Below are 16940 nucleotides of genomic sequence, written 5' to 3'. Positions count from 1 at the left end.
TTTAAGAAAATTTTTACTGTTCAACAATAAACTAAGCATATATGTATACAATAATTATAACTGAACACGTTTTTTGTAGAAAATTGAAGTTTAAATCATTGTAGATCCAAAACTTTTATAGCTGATAAATATCCAGTTTACAAACTCTTTTGGGCTCAGATGGAAAAAATAATGAAAAATATTTGGATTTTCTCAGCAATAAGAACAAGATATAGGTCGCTCTCTCTTTATCTCGCCTGCTGTATCAAAGTAAATTAGATTAAAGCTATTTTTTGAGTTTTGAATAGTATGTAGATACTTCTGTCACATTAATTTATTGTCTTTTGAGAGAAGGCTGCCTTATTTTGTTTCAGAAACAAACTTCTTGAATGAAAATATTTACTATTAGAAAATAACGTGGAATAACTTCCTTACTTGTTTAACAATCCTTTTATTTTTAAAAACTGTCAGTCCTGAGCATAATTACTTAGTCTTTCCTTGTTCTTTTACATTTTTACATCCAAGGATACCAGATATTTCTTTAAATATCTCAGTAGTGATCTCATTTTTTTTATATACATTGAAATTTGTTTATAAAATCCAACTTACACCTCAGTAAAATGGGTTGCACTTGGTTTTAAACTGGTTTATTTTTACTTTTTACTCCTCTGGTGACGTAGAGAATACGTGTTATCTGAGAGCCCAGCAGCTCTGGGTCAAAGGATGATTTACTCCTCTGAACACTCTCTATGTTATCGCTTGTCTTAGCCGCTCAGCGACATTTTGGCACCATTTAATAGAAAAACCTTTTGTAAAGGAGAAATTAATCAATTAGGACTAGATATGCAACTATCAATTAATGAGTTAATCTAAAGTTGACTGATCTTATCGATTGATTATTGATAAGCAGGCATTTTGTATCAAGAGGGCCGACTGTATTTCCATAACATAAATGGCTACATTTATTATAATATAGTGAATGAAAAAAAAATCATTTTGTGTCAACAGTCAATGTCCTGAAAAATAAATAGCGACTAAAAGGACTTTAAATTTTTTTTATATAAAGTGGAGAAGTCAGATGAAATTTTCTCACAAAATAATTTTATTCTTTATGAACATTTTTAAACAAAATAGATGTTTGTGAAAAATAAAATCTATATTTAAACTCTACAAACATACCATCTTAATTCTCACAAAGATTGTCTCACAATTCATCGCAGATTGCACCACATTGCTTTTTTCCCAGGTTACATTAATGATATACAGAATTTACATAACAGAACTTTTTCTATCAAAAAAATATGCAAAAAAACTTCCAAAAAACAGAAGCCTCTTTGAGGCAAAAATAAATACAGAACAGAAACAATACGGATGTATTTACTGCCTCCCGGACTGGAAGGAAGACCCTCACATTGTCCAACAACATGGCCGACTTTCAGAGGCAGAACTTTGTACTTTCTGAAACTAAATAGGCATGCCTCTGTTACAGAAAACATAATTTTTGTACCAACAAACAGTTGTTACAAACAAAAAAAAATGCTGGCTTGAAACCATTTTTACACCTTTTGTTTATGGCGCCCCCTCTGGCGTAGCGCCCACAGCGTTACGCATGGACGTGATGGCCGTCGAACTCATAAGAGAAGGACGAGTGGGCGTACTCCTGTCCTGCCGGATGCTCGTACCTCGTCAGGCATGAGTAACTTTCCGGCTGCATAACATCCAGCTGCAGGTCCAGCCACTGCCGGTGGGGGGCCGCGGGCCTCCGGGTGTCAGTCAGGATCCTGTTGAGGGCCACGATGTAACTGAGGGCCATCTGCAGGGTTTCGTACTTGGACAGTTTCTTGTCCTGGCCCCACTGCGGGACCACCTTCCGCAGGCGGTCGAAGGCCGTGTTCAGCCCCTGCATCCTCTTCCTCTCCCGGGCGTTGGCCGCCATCCGCCGCCGGGTGGCGGACTCGAATTTCTCCGGAGTCTTCGAATCCGGCTCCGAGGATTCGGATCCGGAGTCGCTGCAGCTGAGACTTGGACGGGACTTCATGATTCAAAGGCAAAACCAGTTCAAGTTCCTCGCTGGATCTTGAGCGTTTAGCTCCAGAAAAGTGTGAGGAGTCGGAGCTGCTGCGGCTTTTATAGGGCGGAGGGGATGAACAGGTGGCAGCAGGTGGAGTCCCGACTCGGGGAAACACGGACCCACACCCACTCTCAGCACACACCCACACTAACAAACCCTAATGACATTTTAATTATCACGGTCCGGCCGTGCATGGCTTCACTCGGAGCCATGTGTCACAAACACCAAAAGTCGACCATCTGGTAGCGCTGACGGCCCAAACAAACACGCAGAGAGGCTGCTAAACTCTACATTATGCAGTTTTACAAATTAATTCGGTAGCAATAATAATTTAATAATCACATCTATTATTTTTGCTTCCTGATTTGGAAAACTTTGGGAAAAGTTGAACGTTTTCTCTGCTCTAATCTGCGAGAATTAAAGAACAAAGTCGTAGTAATAATTTATATTTATTCTCGAAATATTACGACTTCTCATATTTTGAAAACTTTATTCTTGTAATTTTATTTTTCCTTTTCGTACTAACACACCGTAGTAAATACTCAGTTATATTTACTTGAATAACTCTTTTTTTTAAAGTAGGCTACTTTAGAAGTATTTTTACTATGACTTGTACTTGAATAATTGTAATTTTAAACTGCTGCTATTCTTATTTGAGTGAAAATTCTGCATACTTTGTCCAATGCTACTAACTTAAAGAAACATTTTAGCTAAAAAATATAAAATAGCCGCACACCTGCAGTTTATGTTAAAGTGAGACCTCTTGTTTATACACCAGCTTTGCTATTCTAATTAAGATTAATAAAATAAAGTACTATTATTGTCACTAGACGTACATTAGAACATTCTAATATACACATTATTTACTTTAAGTGTTAATTTTGTGTGAAGTTTAATGTTTTAAACTTATTTATTTTGCCTGAATTTTGTATTTATTTTTAATTTTAGTCTCTAAAATTCCGTTATTTGCACATAACTGTATATTTTTTCTATTTGATGACATAATTTTCTACTCTCACTCGAGTACTTCTTATGGTGATAATCTGAGATTAGCCTGAGGCAGCAGAAGTGTAAGTGAGGGATTTAACCGGCGCATTATGAAAGGATTATTGCTTTTACACAATATGGACCAAGATGTTGTGAATGTTGCAGAAACTTAAAGCTGTTGGTTCAAATCCCTTCATGGTGCTTTGTTCACAGTTCAGGAGACGCATTAATGTGTCTGGTGCTGTTGGTGAACACATGATGCCAAATGAATAATTGATCTGTGAAGTGGTGCAAGAAGTAATACGTCTGTCTGTCTGTCTGTCTGTCTGTCTGTCTGTCGTTTCCATCTGCTGAAGCCTAAAGAGCAACTCACACTTAAACTGTTAGCGTTTAGCATTTTAACGTTGCTGCTTCTTGACGTTTAGATTATTTAATCCACTGAAATAAATAAAAACAGATTATATTCTAACATCAAAACTCAGTCATAAAATGTGATTTTATAAACTTCCAAGTATTCATAAGTTAGGAAAAAACATTTGCAATAAAAGGGATGAAACGATTAATCTGCTTAATCGCGATTAATCAGTTATTGAAGTAATTTTAAAGTAATTTAATAATCGATTAATCATGAACTAGGTCATGAAAAAAGGTAATTTAGTGGAAAAAAACCTACAATCAGAGCAGAAACTGAAATTTAACCGAAACTGTAAATAAATATTTACATTTTGCATTTAAGATTAAAAAAAGATTTTATTAAAATATGTTTTAGAAAAAATGCATTAAGTGGGAATTTTAGATTCACTTGGTTCAGATTTATATGTTAAAGGGAATGTTGTTGCATTTTAAGCAGTAAAATGTTTATTTTCTTTAAATTATTTCTTGATTTGCATCTTTTAATGTATTTCTAATGTTAAAAAATGCTTACATGTAAGGCTGACACGATTAATCACGATGAATCAATTATTAAAATAATCATCAGCTAATTAAGTAATCTATCGTTAATTAGAGAATAGAGACTTTTAAAAAATGCCATTTGGTGAAAAAACATATTTAGAGCCAAAGCTGTAAAAATATACATTTTGCATTGAAATGCAATTAAATTGAAAAAGGCATTTAATTTTGTTTACTTGCATTTTGCAATATATTTCTAATATTATATTAAAAAGACTGAAAAATTTGCAGCACGTGCCATTTTTTAAAATCTGATTACTTGTCAAATGAATCAACAGAATAATTTATTACTAAAATAATCATCAGTTTTAAAGTACAGTAAAATAAAATCAATGTTCAGCGCTCAATTATTCAAAATACTTTCAAAACTGCAAGAAATATCCACTAAATTAAGGCAGGAAGATTATAAACATTTGAAGGAATTTGACAAATAAGCAACATTTATTTTGATAATTGATCAGTGAAATATTTCCTTTTATTAAAATCAAACATATTCTCATCAGATTAAGCTGCAGAGGCAGGTTATGAATGATTAATCTCCCAGATTAATGCATGTTGCTGGTAGCGGGTCATGCACACACGCTGATGCTGTCTGGTCATTCCGGGATTGACCAGTTCGCTGTGCATTTGGGCATATATAATCCCATCCACCAGTCGGTTCATTTATTACAGATTGACAGAGTTTGCCAGCTGCTGCTCGTCCTGTCAGGCCTTTACGTGGCTCCGTACTCTCTGCTGTGATTGGCTGGTTTAGGCACTGATGGCTGAGTGATGCCATATGTCACAGCTGAGGAGAGAACGGCAGAAACACGTCTCCGTACGGAGGAGCTGAGATTAAGGAGCGAAGCGTAGGAAGAGAAAGTGTTACCCAGGATTCACGGATTAAAGCTGGTTGGATTAAACCGCAGAATCATTTTCTAATAAAACAGCAGAAACAAATTAATTTACTTTTTAGAACTTCAATTCTGAGGAAGTTTAGGTTTTAAAATCAGAATATTACTGCTACCATGATAAAACTACAGTAGTTATGATTGAAAATATGCAGCAGGAAGATGCAGCATGTCATGTTATTGATTAAAACAGGAACATTTGAACACTGATTCAAAGCTCACAGGAGAAACGCCCAGTTAGCAAGTAGCAGCTGGTCAGACGGGGCTCTGACTCTAATTAGGTCATGTAAGGTGAATGTGATTTTATGCCTGTTTGAACTCCAATCCGCTCCAATTGGACTGATTAGCGATGCCTAATTGGCTTCTGAGTTTTCCCATTTTTCATTGGAATCAGTTTGAGCCAATAGAGGAAAACAGACTTTTACTGGTGATGGATTTACATAAATATCTAAATAAATAGGTCAGTAAATAAATACATAAAATTTCAGGGATGTAACCAGTTAAGTTCTAGAAGGTAACTTTAGGGTTCCAGTAACATAAGTTTATGAAAGTGAAGATAACCTGCAAGTTTAAAAAAGTAACCTCAAAGTTTAATAAATACTAAAAAGTACCAGAAAGAAACGTTAACATTGTAGCAACATAACCAGTGTCTTCTAACACGTAACCTTAAAGTTTCTCAAACAAAACTTGTAAGTTCCAGAAAGCAACATTGAGGTCACAGAAACATAACCAGTAAGTTTCAGAATCTCAAGAACCCAAGAATATAAGCAGAAAGTTCTAGAAAGTAACTCGCTCCTCAGCCAACATGTAATCTGTAAATAATATGGAATTACTGATATAAAATTAAATTCATTTTAGGGAATATATTACCGACAAAAACTAATTGAACCTGGAAAATTAGAATCTGCAAACTGGATTTATTTCTACTATTTTGCAGAATAATTTAAGATGAAATCCGGAGCAGAATAAACATCCCACTGCTTTGCATAAATATAACTTTATTCTGAGATGGACAAAAGTATTTTACAGCAACTTTACATCAGGTGACCTTCTGTTCGACATCCGGACTTGATTTTATTAATCAAAGTCTGTTACCGCTGTCATAGAGCGGAAAAGGGAAATAAAATGTTTTTATTTCTAATGCCAACTCACTTCTCCAAACTTCCAACTTTCACTGCGGATTTATTTCAATAGATACATTTCTGTCAATACGAAGCTCAATTAACTCAAGAAAGAAAGATTTATAATAAAAGAAAACATTTTCAGTGGATCAACAACAAGTCATCAGCTAGACACGAATCAGCAGGAGTTTATCCGTAAGCCGCAGGTAAGCGTGAAAATGTTTAATACGGAGCTTTAATGTGAACCAAAAAATCAAAATATTTTGTTGAATGAAGAAATAAACATTTCAATACAGCAGAGAAAAGGAAAAATTACAGACACTTTTCAGACACTTTGGTGTTTTTATTTAGGACATGAAATTCATGCCAAACTTTACTATAAAAACAACTGAGGAGCAATTTAATTTCTTCAGATATCATTAGAAATAACAAAATAGAAAAATCACTTGTGGCGATCTTTACTTGCTTTTACTACAAAGAGAATATAGATGCAATCTGAATTTGAAAAACATTCTGGATGACTTTTGTACCTTTTGGCTTTCCATAAATTGCAGTAGCTTCTGCTTTCTGTGAGAGATGATGCTTTCCAGGATATTTTACGCTAGGAAAACAAAAATATTTTCAGAGATTTACATCTTACTGAGCCCATTTTAAACCCTTTGCATCCAGGTACGCAAGATAAATAAATACTAAACAATAAACTTCACTTAATCCAAGTTATTTACCTTAATTAGTTGGAGGAAATTACTTATTTTATTTAAAAAAAAAATTCTTTTTTTTATAAATAAAAGTGATGCATTTATAACACATTTTCCAGTGATTTTTATTTTATTATATTATATTCCGCACAACAAAGTTTCCAGTGAACATAAACATTATGTGTTAAAACACAATTTTAAATAAATTTGCAAAAATCTCAACTTTTTTCCTAATAATCATAATAATGTTTTTGTGTGCAGAATTTTAAGGAAATAGATTAATTAATAAAAATAGGAATTAAAAGGTGGAAAAACCAAAGCACTGGTAATACCTTTAGTAAGTGCTGGGAACAAAAATAAATCCTGTTATAGTTTAACCGTGTAACTTTCTGAATATTTTAGAGTTAAAACGACTTTACAAACCACAGTTTTACTTCTACATTTCACTCATCACAGCAGAAGTTTCTGTCTCTGCATTAAATGCACTCAGTGGAAACTGTCTGAGCACCAACAACATCTCCAGTCTGTTCTCTGCTTTTTGGGGCTCAGCCAATCAGCAAGAAGGAAAATATGTTATTGGCAGCCAGGAGCGTTTCATTGGCCGCCGTATTAAAAAAGGATGAGTGCATTTCCGCCAAAACACTCTGAACTTTTGAGATTAATCTCAGAAATCTTCTAGAAAAAAAACATGAAAATATTTTAGCTTGAATAGACAGAAATTTGAAAGAAAAAAGCTCAGAAAGTTTTAGTTTATTCTCATAAGTTTTCTAAAAAAGAATAAATGCATTTCTGAGTTTGAAAAGTTTAAAATTTACTAGAAAAAACCCTCAAGAAATTTTGCGATTACTCAGAATGTTTTTCTTTTAAGAAAAATGTGGAAATTCTGGAAATTTTTAGTTTGAAAAGTCAAAAGATTTAACTTGTGAAACTGAGAAATTTCTATTTTTCTTCTAGAAAATTTCAGATTTTTCCTCATATATTTTCGAGTTTTGGATCTCAGAAATTTTCACATTTTTTTCTAAAAAAAGTCTGGGGTCAATCCCAAAATTTCTGATTTTTTAAGCCAAAATTAACTTCTCTCTTTGGTTTTGTTTAGAATGCATTTTCTTCTGCACTTTTCATTTATTCTTTCTGAAAAATGGGCATATTTTCAGGGAATAATCTGTTCTTACTTCCCACAAACAAAATCTGTGACTAGTTGAGTTCTTGCTGTATTTTAATGTCTAATTTTAGAGAAACAAAAATCAACTTGAAAGGATCTGAAAAGTGTCGTTTTGCTCTTATTCTCAGCTGCAGGTGAACGTTAGTAGGCAACAGGCACAAGCAGCTCAGGTAAATAGGTGGCAAAAGAGCCACTGATGGAACAGAACCAACAGTTAAGAGCGGAGACCAGCAGCGTTAAGCATTCGTCGCGTCTTCACAGATAATTAATTATAAGGTAAAAATTATGTGAATCAATCAAACCTAGAAGAGAAAAACGTCTCAAGTGGCTCATGAGACTTTGCTAAGACTGCATATGTTTTTTTTTCTGCATGTAAAACTTTATTCATATGTCTTTGAGTAAATAGGAATGGTGAAAAACTCTACAGCTGCGTTTCCATTTACCTTAAAATTGTGCAAATTGGAATTATAGGAATAAGTTCGCTCAATGGAAACACACCAATTTTAAAAAAAAAAAGTTTTTTGATAAAAAAAATGTTTTGCGCTTGGATGAGGTTTTTTTCAGCTGAATCAAAATTTTGGTGAATCACATAAATCACAAGTCAATTTAGCCTCAATTCTTTTGGCTAAATTTTATGTTCATAAATGTAAATTTCTTAATGAAGCGCCATATTTTCTCCATTTTTTAAGAAATTAAGAAAAATGTAATGTATGTTTTTATACATACATTTGTATAAATGTGATTTTTCTGTGTACTTTGTTATGTGCTTGACATTTAAGTAAAATAAAGATTCATGGAACAAAAGGACGATGGCGATACAAACTTATTCACATGATTTTAGCTGCATTTCTTACTTAAAGGGGCAGTGTTACGTAAATTCGTGTTTTTTGAGCGTTGCATCGTGTTATAATGTTATTACTGTATCTAAAACAAACCTGGAGTGTTGCCGTGATTCTTTCATGCATGTTTGAGAAATCCTCTAGTCTCCATGGCAACCATTCAGCTGCAGAATGCCTGGGTGGACGTAGCCCCGCCTTCGAGACGCAGCTCCTCCCCCACTCAGCTCCTTCAGACTAGCCAGCAGTAATTAGCAAACACCTGGTGGAACATTAAAGGGTTGCTAAATGTTGATAAAGGGTAAACAGGGGAGCCATGTTGGGATGAATTCCTGAAGGCGAAGTTTCAGAACGAGCAGGAGATTTTAAAGAAACAGAGGCCCAATTTCAATGCGTTAAAATACAAAGTAAAAGTTATATTTGATATTTTCAGCATTTTTATAATAACTGAAGATAAGATAGTTACTTGATTATGCTAGAAAATGGCGTTACGTCAGAGGAAAACATAATACTGCCCCTTTAATGGAGACGCCTCAATTGCAAAATCATGTTTGTTTTTTTTTACTTTAGCGGAACATCAACAAAGTTTTCTGCACATTTGTAATGGAAACGCAGCTTTTCAGTGCTGATTGCTGCTGTAATCTGACTGCAACACTTCAAAAATGTACCACACAAAATCTGCTCTGTTGGCGTTTTTCCCCGTTAGCCTCGTCGTGTTTGGACCTGGCGGTCACAGAACACGGCGGACGGATCCGTCACAGCTCGTCGCTCTCCAGGGTGGCCTCCGGAGGCGAGCTGGCGAACAGGAAGGGGCTGGTGTCTGACGTGGAAAAGGCCGACTTAATGTCGAGCCCCTGGCCTGTCAGAGCGGCGTAGCGGCTGCTCGCTCGCGGAGCTTTCCTCATTGGTGCTGGGATACTCTGATGCCACTGTGCTGAAGACGCAGCAGCAAGCTGGAGTTACTACACAGTTACAGAGCGGATATCTTCAGAAACCTGACAGCTGTGCAGAGTATTTACCATAGATATCAAGTCTGCAGGTGCAAGATACAACTCCAGCATCGTTTTTAGCTGACACAGTGTACCAGCCAGCATCGTCTTTTGTTGTAGGATGAATAAGAAGGCAGACATATCCTGTGGAGTCCTGCGTCATGCTGAAATAATAATAAAGAGGTTCAGACTTATTTCCACCAGCAGATAATTTAATAGTTCAGCAAAATGTTTCACAAGAACGTGGCACAGAAGTCAACAGAGATTACATCTTTTCAAAAAAAGAAGGAAAATTCAGGATGGATACATTCAGAATGTGTCCTTGCATTAAATGTTCTAATATTTATCACAGATTAATACTTTCAGTGTGAAATTGTACATAGTTTGACTCAAAGAAATCATATTTATTTTTTTTATTTAATTTTTCAAGATGGCCACCATGGTTGTCATGGAGAGTTAATTTCTGCACTAAAATTGGCTGTTAGTCCACAGAAATCTTTTATATTTTCTTGGTTTTAGGTTTCATATTTCAAAATGGCTGCCATAGTTATAATGGAGGATATACTTTACCTTACATTAGCAGTCATTATTAGCCAGCAAACTAAATAACCAAGACCACTAACTACTAATTTGCTAAACAACGTTAGCTCTGCTAATACCAAACAGTTAAAAACAAAAAAAATTTAGTAGGGGCTAACACTAAACACGTTAAAAATGAGTGGAAGCTAATGCTAAACACACAAAACAATTAGCAAAAGCAATTGCTAAACCACTGCACACTTAAAAAAATGATCAGAAGCTAATGCTAAACTACTTAACACATAAAACAATTAGCAGAGGCTAACACTAAACACATTAAAAATGAGACGAAAGTAAAGCTAAACACAAGACATTAGTCAAAGCTAACAGAACCACTAAAAGTAAAAAAATTAACAGAGGCAAGCACTAAACACATTAATAAATTAGCATAAGCTAACACTAAACTACAAAACCAAAAAAACAGTGGAAGCTAATGCTAAGCATACTAAAAAATTTGCTAAAGTTAACGACTAAGCTCACTGTATTACATGTCTCAACTTCTAGTCATTTTTAGGACAAACGTAATGTTTAGATTGTAAAAAAAATCCCTTAGATTAAATCCTCCATGGTAAGAAAATGATAATATTCTGACCAGTAAATATTCACACTCCTTCATTTCTTTGTTACAAACTATTCAAATCTGATTTTAGTATAATTTTCTTAAAAATAAAAAGAAAAAGTACTAACCTGATTCTGCTCTTCGTTTTTGAAATGGTTTCATTGTCTTTCTTCCAGAAGATGGCCGGAGGCGGCATTCCCGCCACGCGGCACTCCAGCCTCACCGGCGCCCCCTCAGGAATACCCATGTTCTGCAGCTTCTCCATGAACTGCGGCGGGTGCCTCATTTCTTTCTCTAAGCAGGGAGATCACATTTATTTCACTTATTTTATGGCAAAACAGAAAAACTGAAAAGTAATTACAAGCTGTGTTTCCATTTCAAATGTGCACAAAACTGTCGATATTCCGCTAATGTCGGAAACAAATAATAATTTCACAATTGCGTTGTTTCCATTAAATAATAAATGCAATTAAATTCACACAGAAATAAAATAGTTCTTACAAAAAGCCATTAAAAAACTTCATCCTCCTACTTCCTGTCATCTTCTTTGTCGTTTCCGGCAGTAGTAACATCCAGTTGTTGATCATGTGACTCGCATGATGCGAAAACATGTTTTCATTGCAGTTTTGTGAAATAAATTAATTTCAATACAACCAAGAAGTGCCAAAAATGTCTATTAAATTTTTTTTTCAAATTGGCATGCTTCTATTAAGCAAATTTATTTTCATAATGCCCAATTATCCGGTGAATGGAAACTCAGCTCATGAATGTTTAGGTAGTGACACCTCACCCACGACTTTCAGCTCCAGGCTGAAGGAGCTCTGTCCCGCCTTGTTGCTGGCGATACACGTGTACGTTCCCGCGTCGTTCTGCGTCAGCGGGTCGATGACCAAGGAATGGACGCCGTTCTCCCGCACCAGCATCTTGTGGTTGAGGTCTGGGTAGATGGGCCTCCCGTTGACCAGCCACATCAGCTCAGGGCTGGGGAGCCCACTGACCTGGAGGTGACACACCAACAGTAAGGCGGAGCTAAAAGAAGAGCAAAACGCTCATGTTCTCCGTGTCTTTAACGGCCCGTACTTTGCAGTCGAGTCTGCAGAGTCGGCCCTCGTGAGCCATCATGTCTCCGGGAGCCTGGAGGAAGTGAGGTCGGAAGAAACGCTCCTGGGTTTGTTCGCCTTCCACCTCCTGGATGCGAGTGCGAACCCTGGCATCATCATCAGCAAGGCATGTTACAGAACATTTCTGTCATTCTAACAGGTTAAAACAGCAGCAAAATTACAGCATGAAACATTTACTTGAAAGGTGACCTAATATGCTTCCTTGACCAGGATAGGATGAGTTGATGAGCTACACAAAACGTTTTCATCACATTTTATCCACCCAATCATTTCTAGATAATGAGATTTTAGCTGCTTTATGGCCTCTTGTCACTTTAAATCCAAAAAACCTGCTGCTGGCCGCACCACTAACTCAACGTGTACACTCATGAAAACGGCTGCAACCAGATGTGCAATTATACAACCATGAGACTTTGAAAAGCATAAGTGGAGCCTCCTGCACAACTATCAAAAATACAGCAAGTGGTTTCTGGATGGCAAGTCAACAACAAAACACTCATCTTCTCTAAAATGTGACATAACTGTTCAGACTGCAGACGCTCTGAAAACAATCGGATACGCATCTGAATTAGATCCACATATGTAAGTCGGGTGTTTTTAGGCGGTAAGAAGATCTGAATTGATCCGTTAAGACTATGGAGAAAAAGTTGGATACGAGTCGCATCTGCCTGCTTTTCAAACCTATGGAAATGTGCTGTGATCAGAGGCGACTAATGTTAAACATTTAAAGGGGCAGTGTTATGTAAAAGACTTTTTTAATTCATGTATGATTGAGAAATCCTTTAATCTCCATGGCAACCATTCAGCTTTTCAAAACCCCCGGATGGACCTGGCTCCGCCCTCAAGGCCGAGCTCCTCCACCTCTCCTTCAGACTAGCCAGCAGCAATTAGCAAACACCTTGGGGAGCTGCTGAGCTCATTTTAGGAGCTGCTTCTGAGATCAACGCTGGTAAAAATGTTGTTAAAGGGTTAATAGAGGAGAAATGTGGTGATGACTTCCTGAAGGCGGAGTCTCAGAAAGACGTTTTTAAAGAGACAGAGGCCCAATTTTAAGGCGTTAAATTACAACGTCAAATTTCTTTTAAATGGAATTTGAACTATATGGGATTTTTATAAAAAGTGAAGGTAACACAGTTGATTGTGACACAAAATGCTGCCCTTGGATGTGATTTGGACATCCACTATATCAGACTGACGTTGGTCCAGGAACAGGAAGGAACTGCTTGTTTCTCACACTCCGTTTGTCAGATCGCATCTGTCTAAGGCAGGGGTGTCAAACTCCAGTCCTGAAGGGCCGCTGTCCTGCAGTTTTTAGATGTGCCACAGGTACAAAACACCTGAATCAAATGGCTTAATTACCTCCTCAGTTCTCCAGAGCCTTGCTAATTACTTAATTATTCTATTCAGGTGTTGTGCAGCAGAGGCACTTCTAAAAGTTGCAGGACACCGGCCCTCGAGGACTGGAGTTTGACACCCCTGGTCTAAGGTCTGCTCACCTCTGAGACTGGACAGGCGTCAGCCGGCTTCGCGGCGGTCCAGACTGGACGATCAAATGTCCCGAGCAGCTGATTCGTCCCTGGAGATCACCAAACAGCAAATCCAAAATCAGCCAGAGCCTCCAGCAGGACGGTGTTGACAGAAAGGCCCAATACTCGCTCTGCACCCTGCAGCCCTCTACAAAGTGCACACTCAGTGGAAGTGAACATAAGGCTTCGAGTGTGCAGCTTTAAAGGCAGTTTCTCCTACTTAAAGGTCTGATTAGATATTCAAGTAAGAGCAGAACCACTTCAACGTGTTTTTACTAAAATACAAGGAAAAAACTATTTGGTAAAAAGTCTATTCAAGTACTGAGTAACTAATCAAATTATCAATCATTTAATATTTAAAAATTATTTCATCAGATGAACCAAATATAAAGTCGAGAGAATCAAATGACGATAATTCATGTAAGTAACAAAACAAAAAAATAACAAAATCAGGAAAAAATATTTATTTCCAAATCAGTTTCTTTCAATAAAAAAATTATGAAACTTCAACAAAAACTGCAGGTGTGTGTCTCTGTCTGGCGAATTTTTGGTTAAAACATGTTTCTTTTTCATTCGGTGGGTAGAAAATCCAGAAATTTTACTCAGGTAGGAGCAGAAATACTTCATAATAAAACTACTCAAGTAAACTTAAAAAGTACAGCGCAGCAAAATTACTCCTACTAGTACATCTTTATAAAAAAGAGTAAATGTAACTAGTTACAGCCAGCTCTGCTCGCCGGTTGCCTAGCAACAACTTGCTGGGTAACAAGCAGTTTCAAGTTCCCCCCATCCCCCCCCCCCCACCTTTGGTTGCCTAGCAACAGCAGCAGTTTAAGGTTTTGCCTCATAACTGCTTAAAAGTAAAAAACGTTATGAAGTGAAAACTGTGAGTAAAACCAGAAATGTCATGTCAGCAGTTTGAGAGCATTTCAGATATTTAAAGCAGAGACAATAATAATTATTGACATCAGCCGAGATGAAACGCTTACACACAAGTTTTTCAGGCCAAGCATGAAGCCACCAGGGCAGAAGTGCGAGTTTTGGGACCGGGCCGGGAGAGGAAGGATGAAAGTGAACCTGAGGGTTGGCGGCCATGACGGTGTAGTTCCCGTCGTCGTCGGCGACGGTGGACTCGATGTGCAAGCAGCAGGTCCCGTCACCTTCCCTCAGCTTCTGGTACTGGGTGTTCTTCTTCAGGATCTGCTTGCCGTCCTTGAACCAGTAGACCTGATCAGGACCAAAGATGTGAGCGACTGAGTGAAGGGAACGACGGGGGACGGTCAGAACCGGGCCGGGTTTCACCTTTGGAGGCGGGACGCCCAGAACTTTACAGGTGAAGGTGACGGGAACGCCTTCCATCGCCTTGTAGTTCTTCAGCTTCTTGTCGAAAACCGGGGCGATGCATTTCCCGGTCGGGATGTCGTCGTGCTGAACCTCGTCGTCCGACTCCTCCACCGGCGTTCGCTCCAAGCGAAACTCAATTTCGCTCATTAGCCGCTGCTCGAAGTTGGACACTTTGTACTCCTGGAGAAAGAAAATCAACAACGTCCGAGTGATCAGGCAGTCGGGTTAGAGCGAAGTTTCCATATTTTCATCAAATCTGCCTGGAAAACCGACGACTGCAGCCACATGCAAACACGTTCACATCCAAAACATGTGCAGGAATCAGCAGCCATCCAAACTTATTCCTCACGTAAATCAGATGTACCTTCAACACAAATTCATTAAATCCTGTTTGCTGTTACGTTTTAGAAATTGGTGCAGCTTTTACAAAAAATGTTTAACTTTCATGCAGAGACGTTTGACTGTCTGTCCCACACGACAGAGTATCAGGACCAGGCTAAGACAAAAAGGATAAATTACAAGAATAAAGCTGTATGAGAATCAAGTCATGCGACAAAAAGGTCATTTTACAAGAATAAAGTCATAATAATGTGAGAACAATAGGCGCAGTTATGAGAAAAAAGTTGCAATAAAACAAGAAAGTCATAATATTACCAGCATGAAGTTATAATAAGAGAATAAAGTCATACACAGAAAAAGTGACGAGAAGTCATAGTTATACGAGATTAGACGAGTTGTAATAATCTGGTAAAAAGTGTCGTAACATTCGACAATAAACTCGTAATATTACCAGAATTAAATCATAATATTATCCGGATAAACTCATGCTGAGAATAAAGTAATAAGATAAAAAATTCATCTTACGAGCGTAAAATCGTAAAAATACAAGCAAAAGTCATAACATATAGGAATAAAGTCACATGACAAAAAAAAACAAACAAAAAAAAGTCAAAATTTTACCAGGATAAAGTTGTAATAAGATCAGAATTAAGTAGTAATTTTATGAGAATTCCTTCCCCAAAAAATAAAAAAATAAAATGAGGAATGTTAAGAATCAGTTTTATAAACAGGAGGTATTTAATCTTTTACCACATCAGCATCAGATTATCATCAGTAGCATGACTTTTAAACGATTATTAAACTTTTTCCTCGTACTCTTACGATTTTCTTCCAGAAATATTACGTGTTTATTCTACTACTATGATTTTATTCTTATAATAAAAAAATAAATAAAAAAATAAAAAATCTGTGTCTGGCCTTAATTTAGATGGCGGAAAACTTGTTGCTCAATCAAAGCAAACAGTTCAGGGTGAAACAGAGAACAGATAAATAATCGCCCAGTTTCTTTTTATCCTTCGGACCCCAAATAAAACCACAAATTAGTTGTATGGATCTCAAGCCCTTCGTGGGAAAATAATCCAGATAAAAATCGTTGAAAAGCTTCAAGAGGAAAGTTGAGATGTAGATTTAATAGGAAGCTGAAAATTTAAGGAATTTTCACTATTAGTTTTGACAGAATTATTCATGCATGTTATACATTAGTCAACAGAAGCTTAAATGCTGGATTAGCGATATTAATTAAAATGATCATTTGTAAAAGAACAGAATAATGAGTGCGTATTTTGAAAGTTTCTGGTCTGAGACGGTAACTCATTCAGCCTGGAGCAAAGCAGAGCCGTGGAAGATCCTTGTACCTCATCATAGTTAATGACAGTAGCAGCATTGTTTGGTCCAAGGAGTCTGCTCGCTGTTTTCCCCTTAACACTCAGCTTCTACGAGAGGACAGGGATGGATGAACACCAACGACACACAAATGGTACAAACATCCTGCACTGGCCTGTCGCAATAAGAAATCAATACATAGCTCCCACAGGTCTGAACCGGAAGTGATCAGCGCCATATTGGTAGGCAAATGCATAATGGATTCATGGCTTTGAGACAAAAACAAAGAAGAAAATATCGATATGTGTGTGAGAGAAAGATACTCATACTTCCCGAACTAAAAGGCGTACTTAAAATCCTTTAATTCAAACAATGAAAGTGAACCTTGTAATTCGGAGCGTTTTATATATTGTTCTAGAGTAAAACAACCCCTTCTTGTGAATTAATATGATCAATTCTGGTTGT

The 16940-nt window shown here is 36.9% G+C and overlaps 2 protein-coding genes across 6 annotated transcripts in view; both read right to left on the bottom strand.

The window, feature by feature from the left end:
- Window positions 1-1058: 1058 nt before the first annotated feature.
- atoh7 (atonal bHLH transcription factor 7) lies at window positions 1059-2615 on the bottom strand. Its single transcript, XM_008430017.2, has one exon. It carries the CDS (start codon window positions 2015-2017, stop codon window positions 1583-1585), a length of 435 nt encoding a protein of 144 aa, XP_008428239.1. The 5' UTR covers window positions 2018-2615; the 3' UTR covers window positions 1059-1582.
- A 3244-nt stretch (window positions 2616-5859) lies between these two features.
- The window catches only part of mypn (myopalladin), a 28641-nt gene continuing 17560 nt past the window's right edge, over window positions 5860-16940 (bottom strand). For 3 of the 5 annotated variants that reach the window (XM_008430013.2, XM_008430012.2, XM_008430014.2), the window contains 9 exons: window positions 16508-16585; window positions 14772-14993; window positions 14547-14696; window positions 13440-13519; window positions 11903-12029; window positions 11613-11820; window positions 10951-11116; window positions 9715-9848; window positions 5860-9629 (listed from right to left, as the gene is read on the bottom strand). In XM_008430013.2, coding sequence (XP_008428235.2) covers window positions 9451-9629; window positions 9715-9848; window positions 10951-11116; window positions 11613-11820; window positions 11903-12029; window positions 13440-13519; window positions 14547-14696; window positions 14772-14993; window positions 16508-16585 — 1344 coding nt within the window. In that variant the 3' untranslated portion in view covers window positions 5860-9450. The remainder of the gene's footprint in view (window positions 9630-9714; window positions 9849-10950; window positions 11117-11612; window positions 11821-11902; window positions 12030-13439; window positions 13520-14546; window positions 14697-14771; window positions 14994-16507; window positions 16586-16940) is intronic. The other 2 variants (XM_008430015.2, XM_081616243.1) reach the window with 1 other exon arrangement.

The sequence above is a fragment of the Poecilia reticulata genome, chromosome 15, assembly GCF_904066995.2.
Source record: "Poecilia reticulata chromosome 15, P_reticulata-male-v2, whole genome shotgun sequence".
In the NCBI taxonomy this organism is placed as follows: domain Eukaryota; kingdom Metazoa; phylum Chordata; class Actinopteri; order Cyprinodontiformes; family Poeciliidae; genus Poecilia; species Poecilia reticulata.
Note: the sequence above shows the minus strand (reverse complement) of the source record. Positions and strands in the feature narration are given on the sequence as shown.